At 48.1% G+C, this 26,090-nt stretch overlaps 1 protein-coding gene across 2 annotated transcripts; it reads left to right on the top strand.

Annotated features, from left to right (window-relative positions):
• The first annotated feature begins 8,341 nt into the window (after window positions 1-8,341).
• Cd160 (CD160 molecule) lies at window positions 8,342-24,489 on the top strand. 2 transcript variants are annotated; one of them, XM_076574619.1, is made up of 5 exons: window positions 8,342-8,426; window positions 15,333-15,474; window positions 19,204-19,530; window positions 22,427-22,558; window positions 24,196-24,489. In XM_076574619.1, the coding sequence occupies exons 2-5, from the start codon at window positions 15,396-15,398 to the stop codon at window positions 24,210-24,212; spliced, it is 555 nt and encodes a 184-aa protein (XP_076430734.1). In that variant the 5' UTR covers window positions 8,342-8,426; window positions 15,333-15,395; the 3' UTR covers window positions 24,213-24,489. The 2 variants fall into 2 exon arrangements, with proteins under 2 accessions (XP_076430734.1, XP_076430733.1); XM_076574618.1 differs by having other exon boundaries at window positions 22,427-24,489.
• Window positions 24,490-26,090: the final 1,601 nt, after the last annotated feature.

Here is a 26,090-nt window from a genome sequence, read left to right as displayed (position 1 = left end):
CCTCAGCTTTCTGACTATGAAACAAAGACCCAGAGAGACGGAGTGACTTAACCAAGGACACCCCAAGAAGGCCTGCACCTTTGCATCTACGGCCAATGTTCTTTTCTCTCTACAGGTCCGCTAGCCACAGGGGACCTGAGGGACCCCAATCGTTACTTCTACCTTTACTCACATTGCTCTACCTTTTTAGTAGCTCATTAACTCACTCCAACCCTGGCATCTTAGACCCTGCTGTCCTCTGTCCCTGTCCTGAGTCAACTTTATGACTGTCTCCTCCAACACCTCTGGAAACCGTCCACGCGGGCTGCATACCTTTAGAGGAATTTATGAGGCCCGGGTCCAGATGTAGAACGGAGATAAATGTTTTACAGCTGTGTGGATAGATAGGTGGCGTGTGGGACAAGGCCCCCCCATCTTTGCAGCGGTATGCATTGAGGCCCCACGTGGTTGCTGATCAGAATTTTCTAGTTTTTAGATGAGGCAGGTTTCAGGCCAGAGGAGGCCTGAGAACCCCTGAAGAGCTATGAGTCGGTAAAACTCGTAAGTCAGCTATGAAAGATTTTTTTTCTTTGCTTTTTATAAAAGTGGGTGTTTTGCCAGCAAGTATGTCTGTGCACTCTAGATGTCTGGCCCAGAGGCCAGAAGATGGTGTTGAACCCCGTGGGACTGGAATATAAACAGTTTGAGCCACCCTGTGGGTGCTGGCAATCCAACTCTGGTCTTCTAGAAGAGCAGCCAGTGCTCTTAATTGCTGAACTATCTCTCCGGCCCCATGCAGAATATTTTTATAGCCATTCCCTCCCCCTTTCCCCAGCTGAGAGGTCAGAATACAGTCTGCTTCTACCAAAGGTAAGCTGGAACCAAGCTACAGTATAGCGCTGTTCTAGGCTTTTGAACATACCAATGTCACACTTCGGGGATGTCGGGTTTCGGGGTCTCTGCTGGCTTTTCTGAGGGACACAGAGACAGTGAGTGGCCTGGATTCCGTCTTACAGAGCCAGCTTCTCATGAGCTCCTACAGCGGTGGTTCTCAACTTTCCCACTGCAGGACCCTTTAATACAATTCCTCGTGTTGTGGCGACCCCCCCCCCAACCATAAAATTATTTTTGTTGCTACTTCATAACTGTAACTTTGCTACTGTTATGGACTGTAATGTAAATATCTGATATGTGACCTCTGTGAAAGGGTCATTTGACTCCAAGGGGGGTCACGACCCACAGGTTGAGAACCACTGCCCCAAAGGGGGCGCAGGCTAGGTGGGGACAAGAGACCAACAAGAAAAGTGCTGCGATTCGAGACTGGGATCACCCCACCCAGAGGCAAAGGGTCTGTGAGCAAGAACAGGAACCAGTGGCCCACCTCTGGCATGACTTCAAAGAAGCCTTCCCTCAAAGTATGGCCTCCATGAGGGCTCCCAGCACCCCTGGCATTACAGAGAGCAAGCTAACTGTGCCTGTTCTCTTTGGTGCGCTTAGAATCCAAACCTGCCAGAGTAAGAGTGTGACACCCCACACCTGTAATCTCAGCCGCTCAGGAGGTGAAGGCAAGATTTCCAGCTCAGGGCCTGTCTGGATCACATAGAAGGTTTAAGACCAGCCTGGGCGATGTGGGGAGACCTTGTTTCTAATCAGCCTGTCAGTCAATCAAAGCTCTGGGGGTATCATTCAGCAGCAGAGCACCTGCCTAGCATGCATGAGGTTCTCTCTCCAGCACCATAGACCGAAATACAGTAGATTGAAAAAATAGTTCTACAATCAGACCACAACCCATAGAACCATAGAGGCTATATATATAGCATGGAGGTCCCTAGGACGACTGTGGCTTATAATAAATTTCAGTTTTACTCAATTATTGAAAAAAATAGCCAAATGAATGGAAACACATGAACTATGAACCAAAGGCTGAGGGGCCCCCAGCTGGATCAGGCCCTCTGAATAGGTGAGACAGTTGATTGGCTTGATCAGTTTGGGAGGCTACTAGGCAGTGGGACCAAGTCCTGTGCTCATTGCATGAGTTGGCTGTTTGAAACCTGGAACTTATGCAGGGACACTTGGCTCAGTCTGGGAGGAGGGGACTGGACCTGCCTGGACTGAGTCTACCAGGTTGATCGCAGTCCTTGGGGGAGGACTTGTCCTGGAGGAGGTGGGAATGGGGGCTGGGCTGGGGGTAAGGGGAGGGGGTGGGAGGGGGGAGAATAGGGGAACCCATGGCTGATATGTAGAACTGAATGGTATTGTAAAATAAAATATATATAAAAATAAATAAATAAATAAATAAATAAATAAATAAATAAATAAATAAATAAATAAATAAATAAATAAATAAATAAATAAATAGATGGGGAAAAAAATAGTTCTACTATCCTAGGAAAAAACTAGCTCGGTCCTCAGCTCTGAAGAAAAAAAAAAAAGGACTTGAGGCCCAAATTCTTGGTGAATTTGGAGAGCAGAACCAAGGCTGAAACATTCTCAAGACCTGCCCTGTCAGCCTGCTACGCAAATCCCTGTCGCTACCATCCTTGTCCCTAGGGTAACACAGTCCTGGCCCCTCCTTGTCTTTCATTACCAAGGACTCTGGGCCACAGGCCAACAGAGACAGGGGGAGGGGTGGGGACGACATTCCTGCTCTGCTTTGATGCAAGTGCCCTCTGGCCCTGAGGACTGGTTTCCTTCCAGAAAGCTCCTGGCTGTGCCGGGGTAGCAGGTCACCCTTTTCTATGGAAAAAGTCACGTTTCCTGACAGCCCCCCTGGAGCCAGGAGACTCCTCTGTTCCCCTCTGCCCCGTCAGTCCATGCGCTTCCTCATTCACTGCTCATCTCCATCAAAGCAGCACAGAGTGGTGGGAGCCCTGCCTTGCCCAGTCCAACACCACGCACGCGCACACACACACACACACACACACACACACACACACACACGCACGCACGCACACACACACACACGCACGCACTCACGCAAGCACGCAAGCACACACGCACGCACGCGCACACACACACGCACGCATGCACACACGCACGCACACGCACGCACGCGCGCGCGCACACACACACACACACACACACACGCACGCATGCACACACGCACGCACACGCACGCACGCGCGCGCGCACACACACACACACACACACACACACACACGCATGCACGCACGCAAGCACACATGCGCGCGCGCGCGCGCGCGCGCGCGCACACACACTGAGCCCTTCATGGAGTCAGCCAAGGGACCCTGGAGGGGAAGTAAGGCAAAAGAGCAGCATTTACTCCTCACGAGCAGGCTCTAGCATCTTCGCTGTCCACAAGAGTGAGGTGGTCCAGTGAAGTGTGGAGACTGCCTTTGGGATCCTTGGGAGCCGTGGCAAAAGAAGACAGGAGGCAGGCGTGAGCTCCTGCAGTTGCGAGGGAGCATGGCAGCCCGGAGTCCGTCCACAGGAGAGTTACAAGGGGAAGGAGACATTAAAACCGCGCTGCCGCCGCCGCCGCCGCCGCCCCGCCGCCGCCGGGCTGCGCCTGCGGCTCACGGGCAGAACTCGGCCCTGTGCACAAGGCTAGAGGTTCAGTGCCCAGCGCTGGAGGAAACAAAGCCGCAAGAAGTCATCCAAAGAACTAGGGATCTTTAACCTCCAAAGGAGAAACGTTAGGGAGAATAAGTTCTCACTTGGTTTGTTTTGGGTTTGTTTCACTGTATAGCCCAGGCTGGCCTCAAACTCAAGATCCTCTTGAATCCACTTGGATAGTCTCAGTGCTAAAATTACAGGCATGTGCCTAGGTTGAGAATAATTAACTTTCTTCAGAGACTTGACAGGCTCTAAAGTCAACAGTGAAATGAAGTAATCATAACAGGCAACACCCACTGGAGACTTACCCTGTTGAGGACCCATGCTTTGCCTCAGTGATCTAAATATCAACTATTATCCCAAGTCTAAAGGTGAGGGAAATTCAGAAAACTTGGATGACCTGCCCCAAATCATACAGTAAAGAGGTAGAAGGGGGACATAAACCCAGACATGGTGACTTCATCACCAAGCACAGACATGATCCATGAGCCCTTGGCAGAATTGGGAGCCATGTCCAGAAGTTCAAGGGAGATACAAAGGTAACCTGAGGAAGAGTTTTTCAATAATAACTGAGGAATTCAACAAAGACCATCGGGTAAACTACAGAGACACTTGCTCATCCAATTTCAGTGTTTCTCTATTCATAATGCCCAGAAATGGGAAACATCCTGATTGCCCACCAACTGATGAATGGATAATGAAAACATAGTACATTTACACAGGGGAGTATTATTCAGTTGTTAGAAAAAATGAAATTTGCAGGTAAGTAGATGGAGCTGCAGAAATTATCCTGAGTGAGGTAAGCCAGACCCCAAAGGGGAAATAATGTAAATTTTCTCTAGATATGTGTGCTACAATTGGAATAACCAGAGGTTAGTTACCTGGTAATGGCCTGGAGGAGAGGAGAGGCTCTCTCGAGGAAGGGGAATAGAATAAAGCATTGTGGAGAGACAGAGGAAAACTGGAATGGGAGGACTGAATAGGGGGAATGGGACAGAGAAGTAAAGGAAGGAATACGAGGAGGCACAATGAACAGAAGGCCATTTGAAAACTCACTACTGTAGAAGCATCCTAAATATATGCACATATGACAGGGATCTCATCGGAGTCACCAAATAAGAGGGGAGAGGCTGCTCCCACTAAACATCTTGCCATCAAATAAAACCTCCGGGACTAGGAAAACAGTACATGTTGTTGAGTCATTGGCCAAAGGGGCCTTTAATCACAGCACTAGAGAAGGTGAGGCAGGCAGATCCCTGAGTTCAAGGCCAGCCAAGGCTACATAGTGAGACCTTATCTCAAAAAAGGAGGAGGAGGAAGAGGGAGGAGGAGAGGGAGGAAGGGAGAGATGGGGGGGGGACCATTTGCAAGCAATATCACAATAGTGGTGTTACCAAACTTAGGCTCACAGCCTGCACCCTCAAGAAATCAGTTACAACAGCCAAACTGATAGTAAAATTCAGAAAATGGAGTTTTATTCAGTGTATGCACATTGAGAAGAGGGACAAAGATCCAGTGACCCCTTAAAGTCCATCTTTGGGGGCCTGAAGTTTTAGTTTAAACAGAGGGCCCAGAGGCTGGAGAGATGGCTCCAGGGTTAAACACAGTTGCTCTTCTTCTAGAATACCTGAGTTGGTTCCCAGCACCCACCTGGCATCTCACAGCTGACTTTAACTCCAGTTCCAGGGGATCTGCTGCTTTCTTCTGACCTGCAGTGGGTACCAGGCAGGCACACATGTGGTCTACAGGCAAAGAAGCACACACACACACACCCTCATACACATAAAAATAAAAATAAATAAATCCTTTAAAAATAATATAAATAGAGGGCCAAAGATATGCATCTCCAAGCAGTCCCATCAAACTGTGGTTCTGCCCACCATTGATGCATCCCTGTCTGGGCTTCGGTCGTGTCCCATAAGGTGGTCTGACAAGTTATCAGAAGCCTGTGGAATCTTCTGGGGGATCGATCTCTCCCTCAGGCGGGGCTCCTTCTTTTGGCTCCATTGCTCCCGTAGCCTGATAGTCTCCTTGAGAGCCGGTGTCTCTTTCGAGCCTCTTCACGTCTGACAGACCCATCACAGCCGCAGCAGCTGGGGACACAGGAAAACAGCTGCTTGTGCACCCAGAGGATAGATGCTGCACTGGCTGTAGAAAAGGTCTCACGTGTGCTAAGGGGTACAGTGAGGCAGATCGTCCTTTTGGTTAAGAAGTTCATTAGATGAGTTCTTAATGCTGTAGACATATAAGCCGTCAGGCAGAGACCAGCATCGTCTGGGGTGTGAGGAGAATTCAGTCCTCCCTGTTCTCATGAAGGGACAGACAGCATGCTAGGGACACTGATGGACATTCAGGCTTGTGAGCAGAGTGAGGACCTTTCTCTATAGGTCTCAAAGGGGTTCTTTAGCATGCGTCTGAGGTCAGGCTACAAGAGAAGGGTATTCCAGAGAAGGAAGGTGTAACTCCTGGGATGTGGGGGAAGCATGGAGGGGGGCATTCTAGTGGAAGTGTATCCATTATACAGGTGTGTGTGTGTGTGTGTGTGTGTGTGTGTGTGTGTGTGTGTGTGAGCATGCTGTCAGGAGGTGTGTTACTGACTCATAGACAGGCTCTTCTGTAGGGTAACTGTCTCTCTATAGCAGCAGGGACCCCAGAATCCACGTGAGAATAAAGGGCTGTAATCTGAGCCACAGGTCTGGGACTCTGTTTAAGGATCTCAGTCAGCTCTCAGTGAGCTGCTCCTCAGTGGCTGTGAGATTCCAGGTGAGTGCCAACTGATTAGCTATTAGTATAAATCTAAGGCCAGGCCAACTACGCTCTTCCGTTGCTGTTATTATTGTTGTTTTGAGGCCGGGTCTCTAGCCCAGACTGGCCTTGAACTTCTGATCCTCCTCCAGTGCTGGGGTTTCGGATCTGTCCCACCTAATTTATGCCATGTCTGGATCAAACCCGGGGCTTTGGGCATGGTAGACAAGCTCTCAACAGCGATATGAAGTTCCCAGAAAGCAGCCATCCCTACCTTAAAACTGAAACCTACGCAAGGCTGACTGAAGGAATTTCAGTGATTATGTAGTTTGGGATGTTACAGGTCAAGAGCCAATCGACAGCGAATCTGGGACTATCTTTGGCTATCAAACAGCCATTCTTTGCCCAGCTTCCTGACAGACTGACATCTTAAAACCTTTTGGAATGAATTAACAATCCATGAGGCTAGGAATGCTGCTGTGGGCTAGCTCCTAAGGACCCCAGCAGGCTTCTCTCCGCCTCCCTGCTGTTCCCCCCAACTTGATAAGTGCCCTGATCATGATTTTCTGTGTCTAAAAAAACTTCATGAAACAGTTCCCACACCAGAACACGGAACTTGGGGTGGGTGACCCAAGTCTATATCCCCAGGCCATGGTCACTCCTATTTGGTTCCAGAAGACACTCTTATCCCCTTTGTGGTGAGAGCTGTGTTCCCGCATCAACACTGAGCTCCAATTCCAGACCCTCACCTCTGGTAACAAGCCTGCCTGGTAATTTGGACATGCTCACATTTGAGAACCACTAACACAGACACTTCTGTACATCATTACAGACTGGGATTAGCAGACAACTGTGGCTCTTCCTGTCTTTTGATTGTCATTTACTTATTTTAAGATAGGGTCTAGGAGCCCAGGCTGGCCTTGAACTCAAAAGGTCTTCCTGCTTCTGCCTCCCAAATGCTGTGATCACAAACCTGTGACATCGCCCCCAGGTAGTCCTTCCAATTCAGAAGCTCCATAATTCTATAGAAAATAAAAATATGATTTATCATCCACCCAGTTTGTTTCTTTTCTTTTCTTTTTAACGCAGGCAGAACACTTACTGTTCTCTCCACAACAATTTTTGCGACATTGGCAAAATCATATAACTGGATTCAAATACTTTGCCCACTATCACAGGGACAGAGGATAAGAATATTGGGACACCAGAAACCAGGCTACTTCAGCAGTTCACGTCCATGGCATCATCAACTGTGGTGAGAAACACGGAGAAGAGGTAAGAGAGTCTCCTTCCTAACGTGGATTCTCATTAGCCAAGCCCCTGGAATCTACACGCCACACCAAGAAAGGCCCACACTGATGGACGGATACATTTCTGTCTCATCTGAGGATGGCTTCAGTGAGGCAAATGGTGGGACCGCAAACACTAGAGCCCTTTACAGCGTGGGACTACAGACTGTCACAACCATGGCAATAACAACAGTGAGAGAGCTCTACATCAGCCCCGAGAGCATTTTCCCAATGCCACTCCTTCTGACGCTGACTCAAGCTCTGGATAGCCTGGCACCGGTTGGCAATCCTGGCAGTTGGCAATCACAGCAGATGTTTCTGAACCACAGGGCTTCCTGCTGCGCTGGGTTCAGAGTGGAACAGGTCTGCCGCCTCTCAACGACTCCAGATCAAAAGGTACTCACAGGAAAAGACGCAGAGCCTTTATCCCCGAGAGCATGCTCTGTCTTCACATCTTCTGGTCATTTCTATTACCAGTGTCATCCTCATCAGTTAGCAAGTGAAAAATCTTCATTGCCTAAGGTAAAGGGACCTATTTCAAAGGGGTGATTTTTCTCAGCTCTCTTAGAACCTTAGTGTATTCTAATAAGAGCCGAGTGGGGAGAGGAAAAACTATAGGGGTGGAGGAAAGAAAGGCAGGAAGACCCCCTAGCTGCTAAAAACCCATTCTGTGGTTTTTCAAAGATCAAATATGAGAGTGAGGAGAGTATGAGCTATGGCGGAAGTGGGGAGACAGTTTTTTAGCAAGAGAAGAAGAAAAAAAAAAGCCAGTATAGGAATCAAGAGCAATCAACGTGAGCCCCCAGCTTGAGAGCGAGGAAGAACTTCTGTCCTGAGGTAAAAAGGCCTGTTGGGGACCTGGGCTCTGGGAGGAGAGAGGGAATGTTTGACAGACTTGCTCACAGGAGGGCACGGAGTAGCTTGCTTCTCAGAGGGAAATAAGTGTTTTCTGCCCTCCGAAGCCTGAGAAAGAGACAGGCTACTTATGGCGGTGGGCTGGCATGCTCACCCTTCTTAGGGCTTCAAGTCCTTGGCTGGTTCAGACCAGGGTAAAGAGCCACACCACATTCATGGGAGGGAAGTCTCCGTGAGTGCTTTCGAGTTAAGCTTAGCTCACACACGCTGTGCTGAATCCTCCAGGCTGCTCTCTTCGGTTCTGTGTTCATGTGAAGGCAGTGGACGAAGGATGCACATTTTTATAAATATGAAGGCGATGAAGAGTTACCGCAAGAAAGTTACCAAAGGCTGTCAAGCCTTTGCTAAAGCCCTTGGGTCTGGACTGAGTTGTGAGCTGCCTCTGTGAGGCATCTCTGAGGGACATTCATGTCCTCTGTGGTGTGCCCTGGAGGTGACACAAACAGGGAGGCCTCTAGCCGTGGTGTGGTTTGGGCAGAGTAAACCTCTAAATCCCTGGGTTTTAAAAAATGTCATAATTTGCCCCAAGTTCAGTTCCAGCTACATCCTTCAAGTATGAAGAACCCTCTGCCTGTGAATCAGAGCTGGTTGCTAACCTAGGGTGTGTGACCCTCCACAAGGTCAGATCACAAATGGGATTTGTGAGTCTGGGGAGAAAACACATCTTGATTTTGTCAGTCTCTACTAGGGAGTTGGTATTTGCTTCCATTAAAAATGCAGGCAAGGAGCCAGGTGTGGTGGCGCACGCCTTTAATCCCAGCACTCGGGAGGCAGAGGCAGGTGGATCTCTGTGAGTTCGAGGCCAGCCTGGTCTACAGAGTGAGTTCCAGGACAGCCAGAGTTACACAGAGAAACCCTGTCTCAAAACAAAACAAAATAAAACAAACAAACAAAATGCAGGCAAGGAACCAGTATAGAATCTGCTGCTAGCAGAAAGCACGATGTCCTCGAGTCTTTGGGCAGCTGTTACATTTCACGGAACTAGACGAGGGCTGGAGTTTCTGCTCAGTGGCCGAGTGTGCCTGCTCCTTCGGAGGACCCGGCTCACTCACGTGGAGGGCCGCGACCCTCTATAACTCCAGTTCCAGGGGATCCAATGCCCTCTTCTGGCCTCCACAGGCACCAGGCACACAAATGGTTCCCAGGCATGCATGTCGGCCAAACAACTATACACATAAGATAAAACATTTACAATTTAAAAAAAGAAATTATGATAGTTATCAGATGGACATGAGGTCTGAAGAAGGACATGTTTCTCTATTATTATGCATTCCTAGAACTGTTCTAACAACTGTCTTCATAGAATTTGTTTCCTTAGTTATCCTATACATTTTGTTTTATTAATTCTAGGCTGTTTTTTTATTTTATATGTTATGAATGTTTTGACTACACACATGCCACACATATGCACCACATGTGAGCCTGGTGCCCACAGAGGCCAGAGGAGGGTGTTGGGTGCCCTCAGACTGGAGTTACAGACAGTGGTGCCACTCTGTGGGTGCTGGAACCCAGCCCTGTCTTCTGCAAGAATAGTGTGCTATTTCTCCAACCCATCTTATTAATTTTTTACAAGAGCATTTTATGTGCGTCTGTGTTTTTGCCATGGGTATCGGGGTCACCTGAAACTGGAGTTAGAGACAGGAGTGAGCTGCCTTGTGGGTACTGGGAATTGAAGTCGGGTCCTCTACAAGATCAGTCATCGCTCCAGCCCCACAAAGAGCATTTTAACTAATTTATTCCTTCACACATAACTGAACGTAATTTACTATTGTAAAATAAATTAGAAGGTAGAAAAAGTACATTGTAACTGTATATAAAACTGTACAGGTGCCGGGTAGTGGTGGCGCACGCCTTTAATCCCAGCACCCGGGAGGCAGAGCCAGGCGGATCTCTTTGAGTTCCAGGCCAGTCTGGTCTACAGAACGAGGTCCAGGATAGGTTCCAAAGCTACACAGAGAAACTCTGTCTCAAAACAAAACAAAACAAAACAAAACAAAACAAAACAAAACAAAACAAAACAAAACAAAACAAAACAAAACAAAACAAAACAACAAACTGTATAGGTTTGGAGATATATTCTACAGGGTTGTGAGCTCTCTAGTGTTTCTACATATTCTCAGAAAAAGAAACAAAATACCCAAGATTAAAGGAAAAATAGATGAACCATGTAGATTTGACTCCACTGTGTGTGTGTGTGTGTGTGTGTGTGTGTGTGTGTGTGTGTGTGTGTGTGTAAACATCATTGGAGAGTCCTGGCTGCATCCCTGTGAGCTCTAGCCTCACGTGCTTCGACGGGTCTTCAAAAGCCTCCTTGGTTTCCTTTAAACTACAATTTTTTACTGTATTTATTTAGTCTGTGTAGGTGCATGTATGTCTATATGCATGCTGTGCTGCATGTGGAGGTCAGAGTACAACTTGCAAGAGTCTGTTACCTCCTTCTACCGTGTCTCGGCCAAACTCAAGTCCTTAGGCAAGCGCCTTTACCAGCTGAGCGATCTCACCCCGCATAGCATAGTTGCCTTTGAGCCGAGGTTAGGAAGCTGTGTTCCAGCTCAATGAACTGGGTTAAAAGCGCGGACAGAGAACACCAAGCAACTGCACCATGGCTTCCCCAGAACTCTGGTTTCTCATAACTTAGAGATGAGGGCGGTTACTTCTGTCCTCCACCTCTTACCAAGGGTTTCTGAGAGTCCAGAAGTCCCTGCGGTCAGAGCAGTTCAAAGACTCCAAGGCGAGGACACTAACCCCGTCTGCACCCTCCAGAGCTCACCGCCATCCAGGAGGGAGGCAGGACCTGCGGTGGGGACGTAATGGACCCAGAAAGTTCTGCCCTCCCGTACCCCACCTCTCTTGGTGTACGAGGGCCATTTACAGCTTCGAGTAGTCCAAGTCACTGGGCCCACAGGACCCAATCTTGCACTCTCCTCCTCTTCTCCATTCCTAGTTAAGGTTGTCCCCACCTCCGACCTCGCCCGCACCATGGCGACGGTCACACCCGGGGCTGGGAAGCAGCGCCCTCTAGCGGCGAGAGCTCTAGCCAGCGCTGCCTGCCCACATCAGGTGCTCCAGGCATCCAGGTCACTTCTGCCAAGGGAGTCCTTACTCCAGTGTCCCCATCCCCACCCTCCCCGCTGGCCCCCAGCCCGGCTGAGGAGCCCAAACACACTTACACACTCCGGTCCAGCTAGAACTCATCACCGCGAAGCCACTCGGGTGGACTGACCCGCTAGGCTTCTTGCAGCAGGCCAGCTTGCCTGTCTTCTGGAGTTGGGAGCGGTCCCTACTCCGCCCCTCCCATCCCACTGCACCCCCTGAGGACAGTTCTGGAGGAGAGGCAGGACCTTCTGGCATCTCACAGCCAGCAAGTGCACAGCATGGTTACAAGCCAAATCTCCCAGCTGGTTCTCCACCTCCCTCCCACCGCATCCTTTGGGTACCAGCACCTAAAGTCAGCAAAACGGCCGAGACCTAACTCCACTGCGCCGTCCGGCAACCTTCCCAGAGACCCAGGCCTGGATTTCTCCTTGTCTAAACTTTTGCAAGCTGCGCCCCTAATGTTCTTGTCACAGCCCTTTATACTTCACTGAGAGTGGAGAGAGAGGTCTGTAAGGGGAGGCACCAGAGAGACTGACTCGTGATTCTAGACATGGAGAAGTCCAAGTGTATGGCACTAGCATCTGCTGAGGGTCTGCTTGCTACATTATAGCATGGTGGAGAGCCTCCGTTTTAAAAATAATTACACTGTGCATCCTAATGATGACGGTACATTGAGGTCCATCACTAGATGATTTCCTGACTGTACAACCCCAGAGTCTGCATACCTTGGCCATATGGTACAACCTTGTGCTCTTGGGCCACACACCTGCACAGCATGTTACTATACTGAATACTGTAGGCAACTGTGATTCACTTACTGTAATTCAACAGTAAGTATTGATATAACGAGACACAGCGTACAGTAAAAACAGAGTCCCACAGTTTTACACTCAACACCTGGACAGAGCACTTTCCATGGCTGGACTCTCTTCAGCTGATGAGTGAGTGGTGAGTGATGGAAGGCCCGGGGCATGACTGAGCACGGCTGTACACAGCATGACCACTGTAGTCAGCCACTCTCAATAGACCATGTCCCATGGGCTGGGTTGGATCCCCAGGACCTCAGAAATAAACTTGTTTCAATGGGACAGTGGCCTTAGATCACTCTAACATTTTTAAAATTTTATAATTTAATTTTACATATCAGCCACGGATTCCCTTGTCCTCCCCCCTCCTGCCCACCTCCCTTGCCTTCCCCCCAGCCCACCCCCTAATCCCATCTCCTCCAGGGCAAGGACTCCCATGGAGATTCAGCTCAACCTGTTAGATTCAGTCCAGGCAGGTCCAGTCCCTTCCTCCCAGGCTGAGCCAAGTGTCCCTGCATAAGCCCCAGGTTCCAAACAGCCAACTCATGCACTAAGGACAGGTCCCAGTCCCACTGCCTGGATGCCTCCCAAACAGATCAAGCTAATCAACTGTCTCACTTATCCAGAGGGCCTGATCCAGTTGGGGGCTCCTCAGCTGTTGGTTCATAGTTCATGTGTTTCCATTCGTTTGGCTATTTGTCCCTGTGCTTTTTCCAACCTTGGTCTCAACAATTCTCACTCATACAAACCCTCCTCTTTTTTGCCAATTGGGCTCTTGGAGCTCCACCTGGGGCCTGGCCATGGATCTCTGCATCCGGTTCCCTCAGTCATTGGATGAGATTTCTAGCACGACAGTTAGGGTGTTTGGCCATCTGATCACTAGAGTAGGTCAGTCCGGGCTTTCTCTCACCCATTGCCGTAGTCTATTGTGGAGGTATCTTTGTGGATTTCTATGGACCTCTCTAGCACTTTGCTTCTTCCTATTCTCATGTGGTCTTCACTTATCATGGTCTCTTATTCCTTGTTCTCCCTCTCTGTTCTTGATCCAGCTGGGATCTCCCACTCCCCTAAGCTCTCTTTCTCTTGACCCTCACCCTTCATTACCCCCACTCACGTCCATGTTGTTCATGTAGATCTCATCCATTTCTCTGTCATTGGGTGATCCCTGTGTCTTTCTTGGGGTCCTGATTTCTAGGTAGCCTCCCTGGAGTTGTGAGTAGCAGTCTAGTCATCACTGTTCCACATCTAGTATCCACCTATGAGTGAGTACATACCATGTTTGTCTTTCTGAGTCTGGGTTACCTCACTCAGGATAATTTTTTTCTAGATCCATCCATTTGCCTGCAAACCTCATGAGGTCACTTTTTCTCACTCTAACATTTTTACTTTACAGCCTTCTTAATTTTTAAATTTAGCCTAAAAATAAACACCCCAGTTTGGTTGGCCCATGCCTGTAATCACAGGTGGGTAGGATGAGGCAAAAGGCTTGCATTTGAGGCCAGCCTGGAAAAAAAAAACCTACAAAGACATTGTACACATTGTCCAGCTGTATGAGAATTGTGTGTACATATATACATATAGTCTTACTCTGTAAGCTTTTCCTATTTTCTAACATTTCTGTTAAAAATGAACACATTCAATAAAAAATAACACATTAACCTAGGTCTGCAGAGGTCAAGGTCAAGGTATTACTAACATCTCCACATACTGTCCCACTGGAAGGCCTTCAAGACCATGACCCCTGAGGCACCATCACCTTTTTCTGGCATCCCTCATGAAGGACCTGCCCAAAGCTCCTTGTGTGGCACTCTTCAGAAATACGTACATGGTGGCTTGTTTGGCTTCTCTGCTGATGACAGGTGATACACTATCAGAGACCTCAGTGTGAGGTCCCTGTTCTCAAAGCTTGCTGAGGTCTGCAAAGCCTGTGAATCCTTAACTGTGGGTTTTCTTGGAGTTCTTCTGTTCTTTCCTTTTCCTCCACCCTCTTTTCCTGGGTTCTCTTTTCTCTTGCCCCTCTAGTCACTCATCTCTGTCCCCATTTCATTATAATCTCTTAAGGACCACTGGTGTACCCACAACCTGTGCCAGATGGAAATGTTGGTGGACAGCACACGCCTGTTTAAAAATGTCTTATGTGAATCAAACTTACCAAATCAGCTTCCTGTTGATTTTTTTCTTTTCCATTTGAGTTCTTTTTAAAATGTGGATATAATTTTGCTTAACCAGGATTAGATTATTTAAGTATATAAAGGTAAAATAATAAAAATATTACAAGAAAATAATCTCAACCCAAGGGAAACTTTATTAAGACAATATTGGAAACCCAAACAATTTTAATTAAAAGTTTATTGTAAACAATTTGCAAATAAGAAAAAAAATCACACATCAAAATTAGCCAGACTCAGAGTCTATGCATTTAGTAAACATCACGGAGACAGGCATTCCGAAGCTGTGGCTCTTCATCCATTTACACTTTCACTATGCAAAATACTGTTTGTACTTATCCATCTCCAAAACATCCACGATATTCTGAAACTAGTTGAAACTAGAACAAAATTAGTTTTCTATCTTTCATGACACAAGTGCCCTGTACCTGAACTCAGTCCTTCTTCATTCCCTTATATTTACCTTTCTTGTTCTCCTTTTTATACATATTTATCCACAGGTACATTGTTTACATATATGTGTATGGATGTATATAACAGGGGCTATTTGCCAGATGAGCCCAGGACAAATAGGCAACATCTCTCAGCCCCCCCCCCCAATTCCTCTCTCCAGTTAGACCTCACTTGATCTTTTTATATCACTTCCAAACCCCCTGTACCTTGAAGCTCTCTTCATCTCCATCACACTTTGAGCCTAAAACAGGGAGACAGTCTTAGAGGTCTGGAAGGCTTCATCTAATGTGTCTCTGTGCTTTCAGGAGTGTGGGACCACGGACTGGCAAAGCCAACATTTACGTGGAATTTCTGGGGTTGCTGACAACATGCAAATCCTGATGTCACCTGCCAGAAGCTGTTGTGCCCTGGCCATCCTGCTGGCAACTGTGGACTTCCAATGTGGTGGTAAGGATAGGTTCCGGGGCAGGGCAGCCATTAGAATTGGGGGCTCAGGGGAAGGATGTTCTCTGTGCATGTTTTCTTGTAGGAAAAAGTCTCAACACAAGTGTTGATTTCTCTGTGAAGATTCCTTGATTCTTTCAGGCACACACAGGAACCTGTAAGCTCCCTCAATTATAGTAAGTGCAGAATTTGGTAGTAATTTTTTTATTTTGTGGAGATAGATTAGACAGGTAGGTAGGTAGATAGGTAGGTAGGTAGGTAGGTAGATAGATAGATAGATAGATAGATAGATAGATAGATAGACAGACAGACAGACAGACAGACAGACAGACAGACAGATAGATAGACAGGGAGGGAGGGAGGGAGGGAGGGAGGGAGGGAGGGAGGGAGGGAGGGAGGGAGGGAGGGAGATAGGTAGGTAGGGAGGGAGGGAGGTAGGTAGACAGATAGGGTAGGCAGGTAGGTAGGTAGACAGACAGGGTAGGCAGGTAGGTAGGTAGACAGACAGGGTAGGCAGGTAGGTAGGTAGACAGATAGGGTAGGTAGGTAGGTAGGTAGACAGATAGGGTAGGTAGGTAGGTAGGTAGGCAGGTAGGTAGGTAGATTTAAATACACTTAGTGTATCAGGGAAGCAGCACTTCCCTGTCTGCTTTACCCACCCCGATGGTCTGTGGTGCCAGGAAAAGCTGCATCCTGTGAAAGAAGAGATCTGTGCCCACCTGGTGCCTTCAGACCATGGGGCCTTTAAACTTTAAAACAGTGGAAGGGAAGACCGACTTCCTTAGAAACCTTTAAGAATATGTAGCCATACACTTTGACATGCGCCCGTCAAGGTGTAAGGAGAGCAAGTGCTTGGAGACACCCCGCTAAGGCCACAGTGCTCCCTCACAACCACCTGGTTTTGACCCTGCGGCACAGGGGTGCGAGCTTTCATAGGCGTTGACTTGGAGCATCCTCATTCATGTCTGATCCTTCCTCTAAAATCTACGCCGAGTCTGACATGCCAGGGAAACAGAACATCTGACTTATGAACAAAACAATGTACAATGTAATCAGGATATGAGATTTCTGATAACATAAGACCGTCTGTTCAAATCTGTCTTTGGAAACCGCACAACCCTTACAAACACTAGAGTGCAAAGGCATGTAGATCCTTTTTTAAAGCAGCTGCAGGGCTGGAGAGACGGCTCAGCAGTTAAGAGCACTTGCTGCTCTTGCAGAGGACCCGGTTCAATTCCCAGCAACCTCATCATGATTCACAACCATCCATAACTCCAGTTCCAGGGGTCCACCACCCTCTTCTATCCTCCTTAGACACCAGGTATGTACATGGTACACATAGATGCACGCAGGCAAAACACTCATACACATAAAATGAACAAGTATTTTTTTAAAAATTTAATGCAGCTTAATTTTCTAAGATCATATTAAAAAAAAAAAACCTGTGCTGGGAAGACCACTTAATTGGTAAGGTGCTGGCCAAACAGACACAAAAATGCCAGGGATGATGACATGTCCTGTAATCCCAGCACTGGGGAGGTAGAGACAGGAGGATCCTTTGGGCTTGTTGACCGGGCAATCTAGACAGAGACTCTGTCTCAAAGTGTTCTTGAAGATGCCACTGAGGCTGTCCTTTGGCCTACACACACACACACACACACACACACACACACACACACACTCATGCATGAAAGCAGTCTTTTCCCTTTGAGGTCTTCGTCCTTTGAAGGGAGATGGCTACGAGGGCAGAGCAACAGCTGATGCTTCATCCACGGGCAGGCTCCACACGGCCCTGCAGCAGCGCCACCACTGTGCCGAAACCCCGGACCGCACCGTGACAGGAGGCAACGGGCGTGGGGCACACTAGCTCCATCTGGCAGTTCCTACACTGGCCGTGACTAGTCCGTTTCCCCAGGGGATCCGTGGCTCCAGCAGCACGCACGCAGTGGCTTCTGCTCAGACGCTGAACACAGCACACTAACACGTAGCCACCCCTGGAGGGACCCTCTGCACACATGGATGGCCCCTGACCTTTGGTGTCAGCGAACCAGGCGAGGCCCCCTGGTATTCCACCCCCACAAAGATGCCCTGAGAGAACTGCCTGGTGGCCGGCAGGCTCCTGTCTTCCCCTGAGAAGCCAATCTTCACGCCTTCTTCCTTTCCACTCTCAACCATCTCCTCTACTCTTCCCTTTCTGCAGACTGCTGCTCAGCCTTGCTCCTCTGGACAAGGTAGAAACCCATGTCTGGGTCTGTTACATCCCCCCAACCTTGCTTTTCGGGGGCTTGTTTGTCCTTGAGGGGTTTCTTCAGGGCTTGCCTCGCCACAGCTACACTGGTAGAATCATACCATGAGAGTAGAGTTTTTGAGGCTTTATTGCTTCTGAGCTTTGGCTTAAAAATATGCCTGAGACCCTCTCCTGGCACACTGTCTTAGCTTTCCTGGAGCTTCATCTTATGCCCACACCATTTCATTTCTCTCCTTACTTCCTGCAGATTTCAACTAAGGCCTTCCCAGGCATTTGACTTTATGATGTACAACTGATTTCCCTCCCCAAAGTAGAAAAACATTTCAGAACAACTGTTTGCATTCATACAAGAATGGGTTTTTGCCCTGCCATCACGTTCTCCCCATTGGTATAGGGCCTCTCCGGCCCCGACTCATCCACTCTTCTCCAGACCCAGGAACATCACTGTCACTGCCTCCGCCACTACCAAGTGGGGTTTGCACATCTTGCCTCTAGCCATGGCTGCCCTGTTACTGCCTGGACTCTGGAGTGCAGTATTTTGCTAATCTTTTAAAAATTTTACTTTATCTATTATTATTATCATTATCGTTATTATTACTTGATTTTTCTTTTTTTTTTTTTTTTGTTTTTCGAGACAGGGTTTCTCTGTGTAGCTTTGCGCCTTTCCTGGAACTCACTTGGTAGCCCAGGCTGGCCTCGAACTCACGGAGATCCGCCTGGCTCTGCCTCCCGAGTGCTGGGATTAAAGGCGTGCGCCACCACCGCCCGGCAGTATTACTTGATTTTTCAAGACAGGATTTCTCTGTGTTGCCCTGGCTCTGTAGACCAAGCTGGCCTCGAACTCAGAGATCCTCTGCCCCTCTGCCGGGACTAAGGGCGAACACCACCACCAGCTGGCTTGTGTTCTGCTGATCTTCTCCTTGGGCCACACACTTGAGAGCAGAGCTCTGATGGTTTGAACGAGATGTCCTGAGTAAGTCTTGGCACTGGAATACTCGGTCCCCGTTAGTGGCTATTTGGGAAAGATTAGGCCGTGTGGCCCTGTTGGAGAAGATGTGTCCCGGGGTGGGCTTGAGGTTCCAAAGCCTCTTTCCTTCTGTGTGCTCTCTCTCCTGCTGTGATCTGAGATGTGAGCTCTCAGCTGTTCCTGACACCAGGCCTTCACTCTGCCCTGACAAATGCAACCGTTTCTTTTATAAACTTATAACGGTGCTTTGTCACAGCAATAGAACAGTCACTAAGACAGCCCCCACCCCACCAGCATCATGGAGTATAAGTTTCACGTGTATGTATCTGGTCTCTAAGTCTCACCTCCCAGGAGGACTAGAGGAGGCAGGCAATGTGCTTGCTGTCACAGGGACAACTAGAAGTTGTGTGTGCCATCTGCCATTGTCAATGTCAGACTGTACTGACAGGGACCAGCTAGGTGTGACTTAAGCAACTCTCCCTGGCTTCTCAAGGTAACTTCTGCATTTCTGTTCCAGGGTGCATCCATGTCACCAGCTCAGCATCCCAGAGAGGAGGGCAACTGGACTTCACCTGTACTCTGTGGCACAAGAAGGGTGAAGCTGAGGGACTAATGCTCTTCTGGTGCAAAGACAGGTCTTGGGACTGCTCCCCCGAGACCAGCTTAGAACAGCTACGGGTTAAAAGGGATCCTGGGACAGATGGCATCACTGAACGGTCATCTCAGTTGGTGTTCACCATAGAACAAGCCACACCATCCGACAGTGGGACCTACCAGTGCTGTGCCAGAAGCCAGAGGCCAGAAATCCACATCCATGGTCATTTTTTCTCTGTTCTAGTCACAGGTGAGTCCCTAATAACCAAATGCCATCAGAGGAGCAGTGAGCAGGGCTGACAGTGGGAGTTTCCAGTAGCAATGTGAAGTCCTAGATAGCAATACCCTTGAGCATCGTTCCTTCCTATCACCCAGTCCTCTCCCAGCACCCCACCAGCGGATACATCTTATGTTGAACCTTCCTTCAAAGTGTATTTACAAAGGTAATCTCACCTCTGTCTTTACTATCCAGCATCTTTCTAGAAGGGTCTTGCATTCTCATTAGAAGACTGAGTCATGAGGAGGTGAAGAGATTAGTCAATGCACTCAGTGACGGCGCTAGTCAATACCGGTCTATAACCCAGGCCTTCGGATGCCTACTCTGGAGTTCTCCCGGAGAAGAGGCTGTATTTCTCAAATACATAGAGATGGTTTTAAAATAAAATGGGTGATTGCCCTAAGAAGCATTCAGCTCTAAGAAATGTATCTATTCAAGCTACTGGATTAAAACAGAAAAATAAAGCAAAAAGTGTGGATAGCCCCCATGAGCTCAGTTTCCTAGAATCAGAAGTCAGAAAGTTGAGAGGACCCAAAACAGTCATTCTGGGTCTTAAGCTCACCAAGGGAGCAAGGCTTCTGATCTCTGCCCATGTTCTTCATGGTGTGCTCACCTCCTCTGCTCCCTTACCACCCCAGTAAACCTAAATGTGATGACTCTAGCCAAGCTTTATGAAGAGCCCATCTGAGACGGAGCCTTCAGAATTCTGTGAAAAATGTTATCTTCTACCTGAAATTCTATACCCGTCCAAACTACCAATCTATGTGAGAAGCGAGACACTGTTGGACATAAAAAGCTTTAGAAAGCTTGCTGTCTGTATGAACTTTTCTCCATGCTGGACCTTGAACCCAGGACCTAGAACATGCTAAGTCAGTACTTTGCCACTGAACCACATGCCAGCCTCACACAATTGGTTTAAAGAATCCATCAGCCCAGCATGGCACATACCTGTAACCTCAGCATTCAGGGAACCGAGACTGATCATCAGTTTGGGCCCTGGGCTACACAGCTAGACCATGTCAGCAGACAAACACTATCTTAGCTCTCCACCCGTGTAAATAAATATCTGAGAGGCAGGCCTTTTAGTGAACGTTCCTACTCTCTTCTATGGTTACTAATCATTCCACTGTTCCACTTCACTCCAGTCTGAGCTATGTTTTCTTCTTTTCTTGCTTGCTGCTGCTACCTGCCTACACGGCCTGTCACTCGGCCCTTCTAAATATTCTTCCTTCCACTGAAATCCTCTCCACTGGCTTCTGAGTGTTCTGACTGGGTTCTCATTTACTTTGCCTCTATTTCCTCCTCCCATCAATCAAACCTAAGTCCTCACCTAGTCTCCCTTTTCTACCCTCCCCACTCTGATTTAAACCTGCATTCTGCAAGTGACCCACCAATCACCTGCTCCAGCTCCACCTCCTCCCCAACGTTCTGACCAAACACCCCACTGACAGCTGGGCCACTTCCTGGCAGTGCTCCCATCTCCTCAAACTTGTCTTCCTGAGACGAGCACCCGGCCATGACTCTCAGTCAAAAGTCGGGTTCCTCGTTTTCTTCACTCATCTAGTAAGTTACTACAAGTTTTCCCTACATTTATTATTTTCTTTTCAAATGTTTTCCAAATCTTTCTCACAGCATAGTTAAAACATTCCTCTCAACTTTAACAAGCGAGGTCCTTGAGATTGCCAACATTTTCTTACACACTTGCTACAGGATCAATAAATGGGCCACCACCAACTAATATTGTCCCAGTCCACTCTAGATTGCCAGCAGATTTGTCTAGAAGGCTAGCTTGTATGTTCTGTGCCATCACTCAAAGAGTTAATGGCTTCTCAATGTCTACAAAGTCTAAATCATGTCAGCTTAGTATGAGGCTCGAGCCCATCAGCCCTCAACCTGTGGGTCACAACCCCTTTGGGAGTCACATATCAGAAATTTAATTACAATTCGTAACAGTAGCAAATTTACAGTTATGAAGTAGCAACAAAATACTTTTATGTTTGGAGGTCACCACAACATGGGGAACTGTATTAAAGTCACAGCATTAGGAAGGCTGAGAACCACTGCCCTGGGCAATTTCATTGTCTTTATTTGGCCACTCGGCTCCAGTTAAACTGCAGGAGCGGCTATTCCCCTGCCCCTCTTCATTCATTTAATGAGCACTCACTGTGCATCCTGAGCACAGTGCCAAGCGCTGGACAACAGAACGGGGTGCAACAGCCCTTGCTCCTTATACCCAGTTTCCTAACGCACCCCACGTGTTTCTACTTGAGATGACAGGGAAGGCTATTCGAGCATTCAGCACATATGATTGTCACCTGGGGAAACAGGTTCCTTTGGGAAGATAAGAGCAGATAGGCAACAGGTGGCACTAATCAACAATGCCCACGGTGTAGTGAGTGCTGAGCACGTACCAGGCCTTGTGCTGGCATTGACCTCCGCAGACTTTCAGGGGGTGGCATTGTTGTCCTCAGACAACTCATCCTCAGTGCTCACCCAGAGGCAACGACAGAAGCTACAGTTCTATTCCAGCACTCAAGACTGTAATTTTATCACTTGATCCGTTACAGAAGACGGTTTATAATGAATGAAATCTAGGGAAACCCAAGTCCAAGGTAAGCTGTTTCACCTTTCTGTCAAAACTCGAGAGCTCCTCCGAGGTCTATGTGCATTCTGTATCTGCTGAAGGCTAGATTCTATATTCCTCTACTAAGCTGAAGCCTATCATCACAGCCCACAGACACCAACACTCTATTCAGGAAGTGAACTGTGCCGCCAGGCACTCCTTGAGATCATGTGAGCAATGTCACAAGAGGAAGCTGACTTCTGACATCCTCTCCTGATCCATGATTCTCTTTCGAACCTGGAACAGGGAACCACACCGAGATATGGCAGAGACAGAAGCAGCACCCTGGCTTCAGCCATGCTGACAGCGCTCTCAGTTCAGGCTTTCCGCAAGCAAAGACCTGGGGGGTGATGGGCACCAGCCTGGTGGCCCTTCAAGGTATGTCCAGAGGAGACTGCAGCGCTCCAAACTGTGAGTCTGTATCCTTGCAAGGTTAATTATTTCCTAGGAGGGAAAGTCCAGAAAGGAAGCTCAGAAGAAGGAACAGATGCTCTCCAAGCCCTGGCTATCTACAGAAAAGTACAAACCAGTATGTGGGCGAAAGTGGTCTGAAGGTACTCAAGTCTCCTAATTCTGCATCTCCATGGAGACAGACGAATGGGACGGTCCTCTGGGTAAGAGGCCAGTCCTCTTAGGAAAGGCTGTAGGAGATGAACACAGCACTCCAGGTCAGGCGACAGGTCTCTATTACACAAAGCTGAACAAGGCAGGAGACAGGGTTGGGCTGAGGTGGAGTTTGGACACAGCTGCTCCACAAAGCTGAGGACCATACTGAGTATTGAAAGACTGGGACATTTAACAGTTTGTCACTAGGCTTTTGCATAACAAATAACAGATGCAGGTCTCTGTCCTTGGCGGTCAAAGGCCAGCTTCCGTGTGTGTGTGTGTGTGTGTGTGTGTGTGTGTGTGTGTGTGTGTGTGTGTGTGTGTGTGTGTGTATGGAGCAGTCCGACTGTTTACACACACTGAATACAAGTTTCCCTCGTGGGTTAAACTAGATTCTTGTTAATAAATGTTATTTCTTCAGCACAGTACAAACTCCAAGGGCAAACTGAGTCCAGCCGTGAACTCCCAACACTACCTCTGACTCCAGATTCGTCCTAGAGCAGCAAGTCTCAGCTCCTACTTCTCTTTTCCAGTCAAGAACAAAACTTTAAATTCAATTAGCTTCTCCTGTGCTCAAGGCACACAAAAGAAAAACAAAGCCAACAACAACAAAGCTGAGTCATATACTCCCTATGCTAGGAAGCTGTAGGAGAGAGACTGAGACATGGTCTCCCATGCAGCCCAGACTGGCCTCCAGCTCACAGTCCTGCCCGGGCATCTGACCACGGGATTACAGGTGTGAACAGCCATGCCTAGCCTTTCCTTCACCTTCCTCCAACCCAAGGCTTAGTAGAATTATGGCAGAGGCAGTGTTCGGCAGACAGATGCACACATTTTCGTCGGCCTTCAAAATATCAGAGACTGTGGGGGCCATCCCACCCCTACTCTTCCCCAGGGAACTCTTGAGCAGGAGCAGCAGGAAATGTTAGACGGATAGAGGGGAGAGAAACAGACAGAAAAGACAGGATAGCCTCGAGAGGGCCTGGATCCTAATCCATCAGACCCTGACGGTCTCTGCCAAAGGGTGGGCTAACGACCTCCCCCCAGCACAGCCAAGTGCAGACCGTCCCAGACATCTGGTCCTCAGGCCCGGGGTCCAATCATCCTCTCTATGCAGACCTGCTGGGTAAAGCCACGAGGAAAACTACATGGGCTCCAACAGGAGACCAAGTTATAATGCCTTCTTTCATGTGAGGTTAAAGATGGAGTTCCTGGATCCCTGTGCCTCCCTCTGCGCCTCCCACACAACATGGATATTATGTTCATACATTTTCCCCTTCCCTCTCTAGTCATGAGAGCCTATCAAACATACATCTCAGGACAGGTGAGACTTCTCAACTCAGATACTCTGTTTCACGCTGGCCTAAGCTGTGAGGTAATAATACAAACCATTCATTTTCTTTCTACAGCTCTATACACCTTGTGATAAAGAATAAAACCTCAAAAAGAAGGTGCAGCAAGATCAATCTGACTACACACAGAGAAGAATGGTACAAGGAACAGATGCTAAGTAATCCAAGAATCTGGAGGGCCAGCAAGATGGCTCAACCACGAACAGGAGCTTGCCTGCTTCAAGCTTGCAAGCTTCAGCTCAAACCTCTGCACACACATGGTGGAAAGAAAGAATTGACTCCCACAAGCTGTCCTCTGACCGCCATGGGAGTGCTGTGCCCCAACCCCAATAAATTAAATCATTCCAAGGATCTGGTAGACATCTGGCTTCCTTCTGGGTCTCCCTTCCTTACTGTCGGCACGAGCCTGCCTTCTCCCACCTCAGTGCCAATAAAGAAAGCACACTAGCCACATCTGCAGAATGTTTTCTTTAAACACCAGGTCTGTTTTATACCACAAAATAATGTTTCATCTCCCCTGCAACACAGTAAAATCAGCAAGTTTCAATTTTATGTGTGTGTATGATGTGAGTGTGCGTGTGTGCGTGTGTGTGTGTGTGTGTGTGTGTGTGTGTGTGTGTGTGTGTGTGTGTGTGTAGGTCAGAGGACAACTCTTGGGAGTTGCTTCTCTCCTCCTACCGTGAGGTCTGGAGATCAAATTTAGGAAGCGAGGCTTGTGCAAGTGCTTTTAGCTGCTGATCTATCTCACCAGCCCCCAATAAGCAAGCTAAAAACGAACGTCAGGCCTGGAGACATGGCTTAGTGGTTAAGTTCAATCACAAAGACTGGAGTTTGGCTCTCAGGATCCATGTAACAAGCCAAGAGTTCCCACAAACACCTGTAAGCTCAGCTTCAAGGGGCCAGAGACAGGAGGATTTCTGGGACTTGCTGCACACACACACACACACACACACACACACACACACACACACACACACACAATCTTTAAAAAGGAAAATACCATCTTAAAAAAGAACTATTCATTTAACACTGCAAAGGAAAAACAGACAAAACAAGCAAACCGGGGAGGAAAGGGAGCAAGAGAACCAGGTCCAGTGACTGACTTGGAAGGAAAACAAAAAAGCAAGGCAGACGCTGGTGCTCGTGGACCCCACACACTGCAAAGGGGTGAGGAACTCACACGGCCCAGGGACACTGCAGACTGCAACTGTCTACCTTCAACAAGGACCTACAGCCTCTTTGGTCACTCGTCTTTTTCAAAGATGCTCAATGCAGTTATGTGCAGGCTTTTCTTGTTCCTAAACTCACAGACCCTCTTTGGCTTTGGACAGATAACCCCCTGTCACAAGCAGAACAAGGGGCAGGCTTTTTCCAACAGCAGGGATGACATGAACGAAAAGATAGAAAGAGACAATCGGTGGAGCTAAGTGGCAAGCCACCAAACAGACCTCTCGCCTGTCATCTTTTTGACACCCACCTACCCAATGTGGAAACTAAGATTAATGGAGACCAAGACCCAAGGCTGACATGTTACAGTAATGTCTTTAATAGGGTGGTCTTGAATTTCAAACTAAAGATTTCTGACTCTGTGTCCTCTAGAGATAAAAACACTAGGCTTGAAGTGTAAAACCTGGATCCAAATTCTGGCACTGCAATTGATAGCTGCATGTCTTTGAGCAAGTGAAGCTTATTTTCATTTTATGTGTTTGAACATTTTGCCTACATATGTGCACAAGAATGCCTGCTGCTCAGAGAAGCCAGGGAGGGCATCAGACCCTGTCCTACAGTTAGACAGGTGTGTAAACGGGCTATCACCTACCGTGTTTTCCTGAGGATCAAATAAGACTAGATCTGGGTTCTAGATTTGGAACCCAGAGACATCTGAATCCTGACTCCAAAGTCTCCAAAACTCTCTCCCTACATGACATTCTCCATAAGCTTTTCTACCTGTT

The sequence above is a fragment of the Peromyscus maniculatus genome, chromosome 6, assembly GCF_049852395.1.
Source record: "Peromyscus maniculatus bairdii isolate BWxNUB_F1_BW_parent chromosome 6, HU_Pman_BW_mat_3.1, whole genome shotgun sequence".
Taxonomy (NCBI): Eukaryota; Metazoa; Chordata; class Mammalia; order Rodentia; family Cricetidae; genus Peromyscus; species Peromyscus maniculatus.
The sequence above is the reverse complement of the archived record's forward strand: the minus strand, read 5'-3'. Positions and strand labels throughout refer to the sequence as shown.

Bases quoted from the DNA above. Each gene is read 5' to 3' on its own strand.
- Cd160 (XM_076574618.1), top strand. From the start codon at position 15,396: ATGCAAATCCTGATGTCACCTGCCAGAAGCTGTTGTGCCCTGGCCATC. The intron at 15,475-19,203 runs GTAAGGATAGGT...TTTCTGTTCCAG, and splicing joins TGTGGACTTCCAATGTGGTG to GGTGCATCCATGTCACCAGC. The intron at 19,531-22,426 runs GTGAGTCCCTAA...AACCTGGAACAG, and splicing joins TTTCTCTGTTCTAGTCACAG to GGAACCACACCGAGATATGG.